Source organism: Zootoca vivipara, chromosome 5, assembly GCF_963506605.1.
Source record: "Zootoca vivipara chromosome 5, rZooViv1.1, whole genome shotgun sequence".
Taxonomy (NCBI): domain Eukaryota; kingdom Metazoa; phylum Chordata; class Lepidosauria; order Squamata; family Lacertidae; genus Zootoca; species Zootoca vivipara.
Window position 1 is genome coordinate 83,346,574 of NC_083280.1, and position 15,094 is coordinate 83,361,667.

A 15,094-nucleotide genomic window follows, 5' to 3' on the forward strand; every position below is an offset into this window, starting at 1 on the left:
GGCCGCCGCGCCAGAAGTCGCACTGCAGCCATTTTGGAACTGGGCAGAGCTGCATCAAAAGTCACTTCTGAGCATGCTCCGCCCAGTTCCAAAGTGGTCGCAGCGCCAGAATAAACCGGGGGGAAACAAAAAAATCTGTTTTTTCAGCTGAGAACAGCTAGAAAAACAGGGGTTTCCCGGGGAATACGGGAGACTTGGCAGCTATGCTGTAGTTGCCTTCCGCACTGCTCAGCAACATATATGGAATGATGAATTCTTCTAGGACAGCATTTGCCAATCTGATGCCCACCAGATGTTTTGGACTATAACTCATCTTCATCCCATGCTGGCTGGGCTGATGAAAGTTATGGTCTAAAACATCTGGAGGGCACCAGATTGGCAAAGGCTGGTCTAGGAAGTGTGCACACACCAATTTTTGGCCAGTGGCATGACTTCTTTTATGATCCCTCCCCTGATTCCCCCCCCCCGAAACCACCAGGACTATATTTGCCTTTTAGGAAAGGATTGGTGTTCTGCTCCAGCTGCAGTGGAATATGTTGTGCTGCAGCCTAAGCCAAGCTGTAAGTTCAAGGTATAAAAATGTGAGACAGTGGCAAGCAAGGCCAGTGTTACTCTAATGCAGGGGTTCCCAACAAAATTTTCTCGAGGACCCCTCATCGAGCTGCTATTGTGACAAGGACCCCCATTAATTCCTAATCCTAAAATTAAAAAGTGAGAGCCAAATTAAGAGTCTTTTTATATTTTATATTTATACGTTTTTTACAGTTACAACAGAGTACTCCATCAGTATACAGTTAGTTTTAATTTTCAGTTCTTAATGAGATGAACCACTTTTTAACCAACGGTCCATTTTTAACTATGCGAACTATAGCTTCTGCGAAAAACAACGCTTTGTTTACAAACACTACTGTTTTGCAAAGAGGCAGCGCGCGCCAGGGAGGAGGGAGGGGAATGGAGAAGACAGGGTACCTGCGCAGTAGTGCACAAATGAAGCCGACGTGCGCAAAGCATCTTGGGGAGGTGAGCATTAGTAGAATGCGTGTGCTGCCTCTTTGCAAAACAGTAGTGTTTGTAAAGCGCCACCTAACGGCATACAGCAGAACTACTGCCTCTATCTAATTCTAGTTTTGCGCTAGACTCTGCTCATGCAGGAAGTGGCCAAAACAAAAAATCTGTTATCATACAAAATATATTTAATATATATATTATTCTAATAGCATCTTGCGGACCCCTCTGGCATAGCTCGTGGACCCCTGTGGGTCCGCGGACCACCTGTTGGGAACCACTGCTCTAATGATATCAGTGACTAGAGCTGCAAGACCTGATCAGTACATTGGAGGGAGCATGGTGGCCAAAATGGTGCCCATCATAAGTTGTTGGACTACAACTCCCATCATCCCTGACTACTGACCTTCCTGGGTTGTGGCTCATGGGTATTGTTGTCCAACACCTTGTGGAGGGCATCATGTTCGCTATTCCTAGCATAAGCTGTTCTGAGATATCTGAAGGAAGAGTGCATATTCAGGTTGCATAATAGCAACAATAATATTGACATCTCCCCGCTAAATGCTAAAATAAATAGTAGTGCAGTTAGCAGTAGGTTTTAAGCGGAAAATCAGTAAACTGTGTGCATCATTTATATAAATACTGTTTTAGAATTACTAAAAATTAAGTTGGGCTGAATGATCCAAGGAGAAATATGAGACTAGTTCTGTAAGGCTTTACAGCCTTACATTTCATTGATTTAAATCAGGTTGTTTTGAAGTAAGTATTCATAGGATTGCAATCTATGGTATCTCCAACGCCCTTTGCCACCTACAAAGGTCAAACCAAATTGTCTCTATACAAGAGAATAAATTGTGTGTGTATTGGGGGGGGCGTTCCTGCAGATGTTTATGCACATTAGTGATTTTCTATTGCTAATCCATTATCAATTCAGAGGAAAATGCTTGGATTTTTTTTAATTTATTGGATTTTTTATTTTTTTTAACTGTTTTGCCTGGACCTCGTTTTGATTTGTGCTCTGCATGGTAATATGGCACTTCTGTTCCTTGATCACTAGTTGTCTGACCCGTTTTGTAACCAGTTACACACAAGCGTATCCACCACTCTGCTTTCTTTAGAACATGGAGGAAATCAGTTGTTAATGGATATTTGGACATGCCCGATAGTTGAAGCATTTGATTGAAACCATTGAACTGCTTCCCATAGCAAACAGTGCTCACTGTACAAGTGGTTTAGCTCTATTACCAGGAATGCATTTGTATCTGTAGTAAGAAATCATCGCTGAAAATGTATTGTGTTTTGTGGAGACACACTGGCTATCATTGATGCTTTTCTGAAGCAGCTTGCCCTTGAACATGACGGTCAGATACAAGTCATTGCCTCAGGATGTTTTCAATTGATTACTGAATGGCCACAGAATTAATTTGGGTATCTTTCACTGAGTTGCTCCAGTTCAGTGTTTTAACATCTTTGCTTGACTACTGCTGGAGACATGCATTCATATTTCATCATAATGAATTTATATCTCACATACATATACTTAACAGATAGATTATTATTGGTTGATTGTTTTTAATTTATTGCCTGCCGTTCACCCTAGGGTCCCAGGGTGGGTTACAGCCATTTAAAATGCAACATTAAAATAATATTTAAAATGTACAATTACAAAAAAATGCAAAGGGTGGGTCTAGAAAATATACATCTTGCACTGGATTTTTTAAAAAATCAGGAAAAGGGAGATTGATAAAACGGCTATAAATTGTTGTGCTGATTCAGATGTTTAATCTGAAACCAAGATGGATTGGAGTTCGTTGATGTCTCTGGCAGCCTCTGTTTACATCATGGATGTTGGCTCATATTATGTACAGTGGAACCTCGGTTTATGAACACCTCGGTTTATGAATTTTCGGTTTATGAACGCTGCGGACCCATCTGGAACGGATTAATTCATTTTCCATTACTTTCAATGGGAAAGTTTGCTTCAGTTTATGAACGCTTCAGTTTATGAACAGACTTCCGGAACCAATTACACCCATGCTTCAGTTTATGAACGCTTCAGTTTAAGTACTCCGCGGACCCGTCTGGAACGGATTAATCCACTTTCCATTACTTTCAATGGGAAAGTTTGCTTCAGTTTATGAACGCTTACTCTGCGGACCGTCTGGAACGCATTAATTCACTTTCCATTACTTTCAATGGGAAAGTTCGCTTCAGTTTATGAACGCTTCAGTTTATGAACAGACTTCCGGAACCAATTGTGTTCATAAACCGAGGTACCACTGTATATGTATATGATTTGTATTGTTTTATTGGTACTGTTGCTGCAGATTTGTCATGGCCTTTGGCTAGAATAATAAAATTATATTATTAATAACTATTATTATTATTTAAAAAAACAGAATTACACACTGCTTACAAGGCTTAGTCATTCCTTCGTAAGACTCAACATCAATTTGCTGTTAATAAATAATAAAATATACATGGGTAATCCAAAAGGGGCCGGATAATATTTTCTTGTAGTAGAAAACTGAAATAGATGGAAATTTGTGTATATCTAAATCTGTATCTATAGCTGGCAGCCCAATCCTATGTAGGTTTGTTCAGAAATGCATCTAATTTTACTGGGAGAAAGCACTGTAGTACTGTAGCCTTTGTATACAAGGCACATCTGACTATTTTTCTCACTAAACTTTCCAATTTCCCCCTGCAATTCATAGGACTTAGCTTACTTTAATCTAAGACCATTGTTCTCCAAAAGTTGCCTATATTATTATTATTTTTCCTCCTTGCTGACAACTATAGAGAGAACGTGTAATGGAAACTTGTTGTTTAGTCATGTCCGACCCTTCGTGACCCCATGGACCAGAGCACACCAGGCACCCCTATCTTCCACTGCCTCCCGCAGTTTGGTCAGACTCATGTTGGTAGCTTCAAGAACACTGTCCAACCATCTCGTCCTCTGTCATCCCCTTCTCCTTGTGCCTTCCATCTTCCCCAACATCAGGGTCTTTTCCAGGGAGTCTTCTCTTCTCATGAGGTGGCCAAAGTATTGGAGCCTCAGCTTCCATGGAAACTTAACAGATATAATTGGTAAAGCAAATAGCTGAGATACCATGTTTAATTACCTCAAAATTGATTGATTTTTTAATCACCTCCATTTGTTTTTGCAGAATGTGGTTGCAAATTCTAAAATCGTTTCTTTCCACCCCCTTTTCTCTCCCTCCTTCTTTCTAGATTGAGGAGGATACGTGGCAGAAATACTACTTGGAAGGAGTTGCTAATGAAATGTATACAGAGTATCTTTCTAGTGCCTTTGTCGGTTTGTCATTCCCTGCTGTTTGTGAGTAAGTATTTATACAACCATTTATTTGTAAGCCGCCTTCTTCCTCTCAAATGGCACCAGAAGCTCATTGTTCCAAACCCTAATACAGTTGTACCTTGGTTTTCAAACAGCTTAGTTCTTGCAAGGTTCTGGCTCCCAAACGCCACAAACCTGGAAGTGACTGTTCCGGTTCACGAACTATTTTTGGAAGCCGAACGTCCGACGGGGCTTCCACAGCTTCCCATTGGCTGCAGGATCTTCCTGCAGCCAATCAGAAGCCACACGTTGGTTTCTGAATGTTTTGGAAGTTGGACGGACTTCTGGAGCGGCTTTCTTTTGACTTCCAAGGTACAACTGTACCGTTAATGCAATAGCATTGCAGGACGTCTTCAAATACTAAGGTTGTTTTTTTCATGTACTGTAAATGCATTTAGAATTGATGTGAGGTGGGGGTGATTTTTTTGGAAACAGACTACTTGTGATCTATTTCTTAGAGCTATCTTCCAAGAAGTAGGACAGTGCACATTTTGTAGACATACCATGAAAGCACAGAAATTGGTATTAAATTCTGCTCCCCATTTTTGCTCTTTTATTATTTAATAAAAAGCAGGTATGTAGATCCCGTTGCTGTGAAAATGAGCTTGAAAGTGTCTATGCACATTTGTTTGAGGCTTGTGAGCTGAAGAGGATTTCCATGGGTCAGGTGGGGGGTCCTTCCTAGCACTTCCTCCCTAGCATTTCCTCCCATCAATAGCTGAAGCAGAATAAATTAAGCAAATCTAGGCAGAGGGGTATTATTTTGCAATCTACACGCAGGTCACAGAATCATTCTTTTATTTTCCAGAATGCTGATATTGACTTACTTTTAAGTCAAAGTACACAGAGGACTAGAGAATGGGATTACATAACACATTGCTTCCATTATGAACAATAATAAAAACTGACCAAAAAATAAACAAATAAAATAATTAGTGCCAACCTCAAGTTCAGGCTTATTTGAATTTTCATATAGGTACATTTCACAAAGAAGAGAGCTATGTTGACTGAGACATATTTAGGATAGTGACATTTTCCTGGCTTTGCATTGCATATATTTTCGTACCTATAATAGAGCTGGACCAAAATAATCATCTACAGAATGAAAACAGCCACACAAGCTGTTGTGCAAACACTTGGATGCTCTAGTAGGTAAATTCTATAGTGGATCTCATGCTTGCATAAGATATTGTACAAGGTCTTCTGCAAGCAGAACATCAGCCTTGGGTTTAATTTTAAACATGCAGCTATCTAGGTATAAATGTCTCTTCCATGAGTGGAAGTTGGTTCTGATTGTGGCTGGGCACTTACAGACTTCTAAGAACTTGCAGACAAGCCTCCTGGTTTAATCGAAAGTAGGGAATTAACTGTTGAGTAGCTACAACCAGGTGACTGAGCTGTACACATGGTAAAAACGAAGGGTTCTGATGGCGGGTGGGGGAGAGAATTATTTATAACAATTATGTCAATAGTTGTATTGCATGCCAGAGAGTTTATTACTATACATCATTCACAATGCCTTCAATAAAAGTGACAAACTGCATCTGTCATCTCCATCATATAATATGTGCAGTGAAAAATGTCAGGATTGTCCAAGACAGTAAATCAGCTTAACATGATTAGAAACGAACTTCATTAAAAGAGCCAAATACATTTCAACCAAAGACTTCCTCAGTGACTGTTCTTAAACCAATCTATGATCTCTTGATTCATATTAAGATACAAGTACTAATGGCCTCTAGCTAGTACAATAAACTTATTGAATATAAACTTTATTGATTAATAATATACATACAGATACTATCAAGATATATACTGGAAGGCTTTGGTCAAAGCTATTTTTGTGTTTTTAATGAAATTCAGTTAAATCAGTTTTTTTTGCTTTTATTTTTCTTAAATGTAGTAAAGTTTAAACCATTAAGAAATATAACAGTGTGTAACCAAACAAAGCCAACACCACAATCATATTAAGTATTGGACAAATCTGAAACGTCACTGGAGATGTCGAAGATGATGACTTGTTTGTTTTTTTGAGACACCCAACTTACCTTTTGATCCCAACAGGACAGTAGGTCTGGTGGCCAAATGACCAACTGATATTCAGATCCAGGGGGGGGGGGCAAACATTGTGTGTGATGTGCCGTAATGTCAAAGCTGTGTCATAATCAGGTTGCCATAGAAGCAGATGTGAGGGCATCAGGCCATATGTGTGTGTTGGGAGCAGGAAGGAAGTGCCCAGACTGAAAGGTGTTGCCTAAAATAGGTTGCCAGAAAGGAACCTATTGTCCTAGTAGGGTAAATAAGTAGAGGTGCATGTTTTGAGCGATCAGATTTTCATGGAGAGAAATTGAGGCTAGAACCTAAGGAAACAGTGAATTGAACACGTTATCAGTAATGGCTCATGTCCACAATAGTGGCTGGCTGCATAACCCTTAAGTAAGTTGGATAACTGTTTTCCATTCTCCTCTTGCATGCTATTTATTGATCATAAGCAGTCAGGTTTGCCTCTGTCTGGCTGTAGTAATAGCAGGGTCACACATAGTTTAGCCTTCAACCTACACAGACTGTGACGAACTTTGGATAAAACATTTTTATTTCTACATAAAACTGCTCTGTTGGTTGTTGTTTTTGTTTTTTTTCAAAATTAGTAAGAAGTTTCAAATACATTTCCATTTCTGATGATTTGGCCATATTTGCAAAAAAGAAAAAGAAAGGTGTCTAATTCCTGTACTGTATTAGTAGTTATTTCACTATGAGATACAGATTGTTACATAACAATCTAATTTATACATATACCGTATATTTAAATTCTCATCACATAATCAAATGAATCTCAGCAATTATATGAGGATTATAATTTTACTCTTTTTTTTAAAGGGGGGACTTTTGGACTCTTTGAGTTGCATGTTAACTTCATTTCCATGTAGCATCATTTCAAAGGCCTGATTCTTGCATCGTTGTGAAGGGGCATGAAGATGTGAGGTATAGAAATACATAAGATACTTTTCTACTCATCATTTTCTAATCACCCCTGCCAGTGTATAAAACTGATGTGCTCACCATTAGCTGGGTTTGCAGTAGTTTGCAAAGCTTGGTGCTTGGCTTATTAACATGGTGAGCAGTCCCCCTGGCTTCATATGAATCTGAACAGAAAATGTCACCTGCTAAACATAAAATCTCAAACGATTCTTGCAACATTTTGCAGTGCAGCTAATCGTGCCCCAGTGGGCATGGTTCATGTGAAGCAAACCCACTGGGAGCAAAAGCTCAAAGCATTTTTCATTGTCATGGCAGCTGTGTTTCCATATGGTTCTTGAAAACATATCTATGCTAAGCCTGTGTTCAGTCTACGGCTATCATTTGTATCAAGTGCTGAGGTAGAATAACCAGTAAAGAAAGAGGCCTTTAATGAATTTTAGGAGCACCCCAAAAACATGCTCCTGAAGTATTTGATTATCTGAAAACTTAATTATCTATTTCCTGATTTAAATTAAAGAGAGGCAGTAACTCAAACTTAACCAACATTTTAATGATAACATGATTCCTCACTTCAGGTTAATTAAAGCTCAGCGGCAATTAGGATGTGGTGTTGTATATCACCAAGCTTGGAGCAGGAATATTTTCATTACAGCAAGGAATTTGTGTTTTGTTTCATGATAACATAGAATACATTAAAATCTGCTTGTACTTGGTTCTTGAAAACAAATATAAATTGCTTGTACCTACCGTTTAGTCACATGGCGGCACACCTACAATCAGCTGTTTTGCTATAATATACAGAGATGGAGCACTTTAAATAGCATTTTGTGCTTTAAAACAGTTTGTAATGGATATTGCTCTTTTATATGGATTGATAACCTGGTTCTTAAATTTCCACCCAAAATGTTGCCTGAAGAGAAATGCAAAGCAAAATGTGTGTGTGTGTGTGTGTGTGTGTGTGTGTGTGTGTGTGTGTGTTTCTTAGGCAAAAAGTCTGAGGAATTCGAAAGGAAGAGTTCTGATAAGCTAGCACAGTTCTCAGAAGGCTTTTCACAGGTCTCAAACTTTAAAAAAAGATGAGAAGTGAAAAGATCAGGGCCAGCATGTAAATTGTAATTCAGAGTAACTTGCATGGCCACAACCAGTTTTCCACCATGCAAATTGGCTCTGCGTAGGAGCAAAAATTAATGCAGAAAGCCAAACTCATGGAATCAGAACTGGAAGGAACCTGCTCCTTTCCCCTACCAATCAAATCATATTAGTGATTTGGCATTGGCAGAGGGTGTCCAGAGAGTCTACTGTGTGTGTGTGTGTGCACACACGCACACACACACACACAAAGCGGAACAGTTATAAGATCAGCAGTTTCTTGGGTAGTCACACTGACCTTTAGTTAGCATTAGCAATGGAGGAAGCAGAACCAATGAGGGTTTCACCTGCTACTAGCAGGGGTCTCTGCTCCATACTGTTTGCATGCTTACTGTTGCCTCTGGCAGTGCTTCCTCCTAACCCTTTCACAATGCAGCGAGAGAGAAGAAATGAGAGGTGTCTCTGGGTTCTGCCATAGACATTATTCCCACTGGGGTCATGTATACGTGCACCTGTTCATACAATAAATGGCACATGGGCTAAATTTCCCCACTAGTAATCCTAGTCAAATCTGAGTCTGTGGTGGAAAAATATTGTGTTCCATGTGCCTTTGGGGAAACCCGCCTCCACTGCTGTCACCTCCACCACCTCCCTTGTAAGGTTCATATTTTATCTTAAGGCAAGCAGAGGAGGAGGAGATAGCAGTGGTAGCCACTTCACAGTAATTATTTGAATGTTCAAATCAGAACACCATGAAAACTCTGATCTCTTTTGCGATTAGTAGAAAGGCAATCACCCATTCCTAATACCAGCACTTTAAAAATTGTACTGGGTGGGGGTGGAATTGGCAAGAAAAATGCCTGTTACTAACCCCTGACTATTTTGAACCAATTGAATTTTCTCATAGTAGAATATAGAGTGCATTAAAGTTCATGAGTTTCGAAGTCACTCTTACTAACTTCCTGTATGGGTTGTCATAATTGAAAAACCAATTTGCACTGGGAAAAGGCACTTTTTGGCTACTGTCACTACCTGTGAACTCAAGATAAGTGCTGGGACTTGCAGCACACCCAGACCACATGCTCTGCCTGGTTTTTGTTTTTTTGTTTTGTGTGTGTGGGGGGGAGTAATGTCCCAATAAGAGGAACTGCCCAATCCCATACCAACTGGGCCTCCCACAATGAACATCTCCATCATGTCTGGCTTGAATTTTAATTCATTCACCCATATCTAGTCATCACTGATGTAAGGCATCTGTTGAGCGCTCCCTTTGCCTCATCTGGCTTCATTGAAAAGGAGAAACAGGAGAGAAAAGGAGTAACAGAACAGAGCTTACCAATAGCACTTCTCATCAAATCTCCAGACAGTTTCTCAGAGCAGTTTCATGTTGATATTAAACACAAAATTAAAAAGAGATGTTTAACATTGCAATGTGAAATATTTTTTATTTCTTACAACTTGGAAACATTTTTTTCCTTTCCTTGGAGTACATGAGCCAGGACCAAAATGGGTTCCAAGTGTGCTTAATAAGGAGGAATGTGATTCTTCTTCTTTTATTTTACAAGATCTGTACCTCAGTAGTTGGAATATAGGTGGTAACCATGAAGTCATCATTGTCTTAAAAAATGAATAAATGATACTGAAGTTGGTTCCCAGTTCAACAAAAATCTGTGTGAATAGCCTAAATGGTTTATTTGACCTGCACCACAAAATATGTATTATAATACCCCAGATCATGCAGTTCCATCATCTGAGAACTCTCTCCTTTGAGATGCGCCATCAATCTGTGGGACATCATTCTATTTTCAAACTACTGACCTATAGATCATGTTAAAAAAACAACAACACACTTACTCAACACAATTGGTACCAATTCACCATTTGGGGTGGCATGACTCAGGAATGATTAAAGTGAGTGCAAGGAATCATTGATTAAAAATTTGATAGTACAATTTGAAAAAAAAAAATGTTTCAAGGCCCAAATTCAGTCCACCACCCCATTCTGCTTTGTTGATTGAAAATTCACTCCCTAGTTCCAGTATCTTCTCTGCCCCCACTGGCATCTGAAAGGAATTGATCCCTTTATACACCAGCCCCTATCCTTAATTCTACCCACCAAGTGTAAAAAGTGTGTGTGGGGGGGGTGCTTACTTAATTGAGCTAATATCCATGTGCTGTAAATTAATATTTTGTAGGTTCATAGGATTGGAAGGGACCACAAAGGTCAGCTGACCCAGGGGTCAGGGTAGCAGGAGGTCAGTCCTGCACAAACATAGCCCCCGCCCAAAAAAACCCAACAGCACCTCAGTTTTGCTTCCCTTATTTGCTTGTAGCACCTGGGCTTGATGAGGCATGTGAACTTCACCTGTTCTGAGCCTACTCAGGCTTGAGGAATCACACACTACCTCCCACCTGGAGTTAATGAACCCCACCTGGCCAGCTAGTGAGCTGGGCTGTGGGCCCTTGCCTGCCTCAGCCTCCTAAAGCACCCCTTCTGCTGCTTCCTATGCATCAGAGCCTGCCGTGTTGATGGAGCCAGGGGCCCTGCTACTTGGGTTCCTGTGCCCTGACCCCCATTCCCTTGCCATCGTCTGTTACTCCGTGAGTACTTCCTACACCAACTTCTGCTTCCCCACCCTAAGCTTGTGTGCTACACCTCTCGCCAGGATCCTCTTCCTCCTCTCTACCGTCCTGCCAGTTCATGACATTTCATCACTTTGGATATTTTCCCCTGTGGTGTCAAATTAGTGAAAGGTGTGTTTTGTTTTATGGGAACTTCTGTTTACTACCACATGTTAAAGTGGAGTTTTAATGCTATTGTGATGGCAAGGAATGGTTGGATTCTGTGTGTTGTTTCCTTTTCACAGTTTTCCTAATCTGTGCACTGTAGGTGGAATGGTGCACAGAAAGGGGTGACTAGCCTTTTCTTTTTCTAGTAATTTACCATTTTCTATATGCATTGAAGTTTCCAAAATACCAGACCTTGTTTATATCTGTGTGTTCCATGATAATAGCAGGTGTTGGGGTGGGGAGTGATACATTCATTTTTTAGTGAACTAGATATACAGAATGTTTCAAATCTATTTTACGGTATATGAGTGGTAAGTTCAATACCCCCCCCCCAAAAAATATAATAATAAATTAGAATAATTTCTCTCTAGGTAGGTGGAAACACTTGGTCCTCTGTGTTCATATTGCTGCCATTAATAAAATGTTAGCATTTCAAAAAATAGGAAATAGTAATGTCTTTTTTCTTTTCCTTTTTGTGAATCTTGCCATAGTACTTACATGGTGAAAAACATTTATTAGAATTAATATGCTTGCTATTGTTGGTTCCTACCTTCAAAAAGGCCCCCATTGCAGCTACCATTAGGACAGTGAGCTGTGGAAGACTGTTTAAAAAACCAGGCTTTTTTCATTTATGTAAACCCCCTTCATCGTGTTCCCCTAACTTTGAAACATTGTTTTCTAAAACTGGCTGCATGGAAGATAGTTGATCTCATATGTATGAAATCAGCTGGCTTGAAACAACATAAAACAAAAGATTATTGCTTATGCATTACGTAAAGCAAGGGTACCCAATATGACACTCTCCAGGTGCTATTGGACTGCAACTCCCATCATCCCTCACCATTGGTCATGCTGACCGGGGCTAGCAGGAGCTGAAGTACAGCCTCATCTAAAGGAACCAAGTCGGCTTCCCCTGAACTAAATTGTGTTTGTATCAGCTATGTAGAATAATCTTCCCTTGGAAATAAGACATGCACTGACAGTTTAGTGTTTGACATAATGCTGTTTTGCTTACCCAGTGCAGGTTTAGCCTCAACAGTGCTGTCACCTTTTATTTCCAGCTGAAATTGTGTCTTGGTAACATTTGTAATGAAGAAGTTTTCATTTCTACCCATGATAGGGTGACTGTTTTCTTCCTTCCTTCTGGCAGGCTGGTGTTTGCGAAGCTAAAGCTCTTAATGATAGCCATAGAGTACAAGTCGGAACAACGGGAAAGCAGGTAAGTCATTGTCTACAAAACCATTTTCCTAATGCACCTTTGATAACTTGACCCACTTATATTTCTTCCTTCCTTCCCTTCAATGGATCTTTATACCTATGGAAACATTCTAAATCTCACTCATCGTGGCATCGCTGCACCAGCTCATATAACCCAACCAAATGGCTGCACCATCTCTCTTCTGACCGAGACTCCCATGAGGATGGTTGAAAGGAACACTGTTTTAATTTCTATTGCTAAGCGCTCTCGCTCTCGCTCTCTTTCTCTCCCCCCGCCCCAAGTGCACTGCATATTTAGGAACCAAGGGTAGCAATGTAGCACCCTTCAGATGTTGCTGAACTACAGTTCCCATCATCCCTCACCATTGGTCGTGCTGTAATCCACAACATCTGGAGGAATCAATTTTTCTACCCCTGCATAAAATGCTGCAAAAAAGAACCCCAATCTTGATGCAATCGTACATATAATTGCATCAACTTTGTTTTTTGTTTTGGTTTGCGGTGTTTGTCAGTGTTTATCAGTATTGCAAAAGGTTCTTTTCTTTGAACTAATTCTACAGATGGTTCCGATTAGTCCTTGTAAATACACAGCTACTATAGGCGTGTGTATAGTTATCAGTGAAAATAATTTCTTGTAAAGATTACATGTAGCTCCATGCTAACTATTGCATAATTCACTTTGAAAGTGTCTCTTCCGACACAGTTAAACAGATTATTGAGGCCGGGGGGGAACTTGCCAAACGTTTGTTTCTTAATGCTATCCAGTGATCATTTGTTCCATTGGCTCAGCTTCGTTTTTTCCATCTTCACCTTTGCAGTCCTCTTGCCTTACTTGCCCATAAAGCTTTTCAATCCCACTGTCTGTGGGGGACTGTAGATGCCAGTGAGTTTCTTCCAAGCCAGGCTCAGAAAAGAACATCAGGGGCTTATAGAAGCCTACCTCAAATGAGAGGCAAGCTTTTAAGACCCCTTGATTCTTTCTCTGCTTGAACTGATATCCAGATGGGAGGAGAATTGCCAGCTTTCCTGACTGGCATATGCTGTTTACAGCCTAAGCAAAGCCTTTACCACCAGATAAGGATTATGGGTGTGTTGGTCACTAAAGGCTGCACACACCTCTAAAAAGTTGTCCCCCTGCCACTGTGGGCACATTTATGTGGAGAAGAGGCATACAAATAGAATGATTAATTGATTGAATAAATACATACATAATGGAGCTAGGTTGCTCCCCTACCTTTCACAGGGCCAGTTTTAAGAGTTGCAGGGGTGAAATCAGAGGGTGGTAACCAAAAGCTGTCTCCACATGGACAACTGCAACATTTCCACACACCCCAAGCCCCAAGAAAAATTACCTAAGTTATCCCCCTTGGAATTTGAATAATTTCCTAGTTAAGATGGGGGGGAGCACTATGGAAAGCTCACCTGTCTTGACCCACAATTTATTGTATACAAAAGATTGTGGTATAATCATGTCAGGCGTAGTGTTGGGATTGGCAAAATCATGGCTTTCCACATTGCTTACAAAAATGTAAGCAAATAAAGATGAGGGCAACAGAGAAGAAAGGAAAGAACAGGTCTGGAACTATGAGAATGTGTTTGCAGCACTTGTTGGAAATGAATGTGAATGGGAGGTGACCTTTCAAACATTCATAAAGCTAAATAAGAGTGCAAAGTAAGGGAGATCGGTTTTTTAAACAGCCCTGATTAGGCATGATAAAGACAGCATACTAGTTGAACTAAACTGTGCTTTCTGATAAGTTTTTACAGTGGAAATTTATTGGGCTCTTTGTTATTTCACCTGTGCACCAACCTCCTCTAGGTTAGGGCGAACCTAGGCCAGTCATTCATTGCAAAGGAAAGTTCCGAAAATTGCCACACTTCCTTGGCATTTTAAAGGGACAACACACACACACACACACACACACACACACACACACACACTGGAATTATTGATATCCTACTTGGTGTCTTATCAGTTTTGCTTTTTGGTGACCTAGGTACTCTCTGAAAACACAGATTCAGCACTCTTTGTTATACTAATGTTTGGAGCAAAAACATGCACCTTTGGTCCTACGTATCTCCTGTAACACTCTGCCAACAAGCGATATGTAGAAAGGGTGTATGTGATCCCAGATGTTTGTTTTATGTTGTCAAATACTAATCTCTGTTTATTTCAAAGGGATCCCATTTTCAAAAACTCACAAACTTGAAAGTTGTTCCAGTTTCAAAATAAATTTTGCCATTGAGAATCCCCACGATGTATTTGCAAACATAAAGTCTATGCTTGATTTTGAACAGAGTTGTTCATTAGTAGTCAAGCTGACTACTGTGGCTTCCCTCCCAATAATGGCATTGCTGCAGCTTTCCTGCACAATGTGGTGATGAAGTTGGTGCCGTGTGGGTGCACCAGCAGAGCCAATCTGATGCTTCTGCTGGAGAACCTGCACAGCTCTGTTGTCCTGTCCTGTCAAGCTGCTGTGACGCTGGTGACAGGACAATGCCTCTGCCCTGCCACCCCAGCTGCTGCAGTATCCAATACCACATTCTCACCAGTACTGTCATACATTACTTTGCACATCATTCAATAGTTCCTGCTCTGAATATTCACAGTAATTTCCTTTGTTGCCATTTACTAACATGCACATCAAATGTATA

The 15,094-nt window shown here is 40.3% G+C and overlaps 1 protein-coding gene across 6 annotated transcripts in view; it reads left to right on the forward strand.

Moving 5' to 3' along the window:
* LOC118096077 (calcium-activated potassium channel subunit alpha-1) overlaps positions 1–15,094 on the forward strand; it is a 550,308-nt gene that overhangs the window by 385,773 nt on the left and 149,441 nt on the right. For all 6 annotated transcript variants that reach the window (XM_060275027.1, XM_060275028.1, XM_035137303.2 and 3 more), the window contains exons 15-16: positions 4,240–4,349; positions 12,372–12,440. In XM_060275027.1, coding sequence (XP_060131010.1) covers positions 4,240–4,349; positions 12,372–12,440 — 179 coding nt within the window. The remainder of the gene's footprint in view (positions 1–4,239; positions 4,350–12,371; positions 12,441–15,094) is intronic.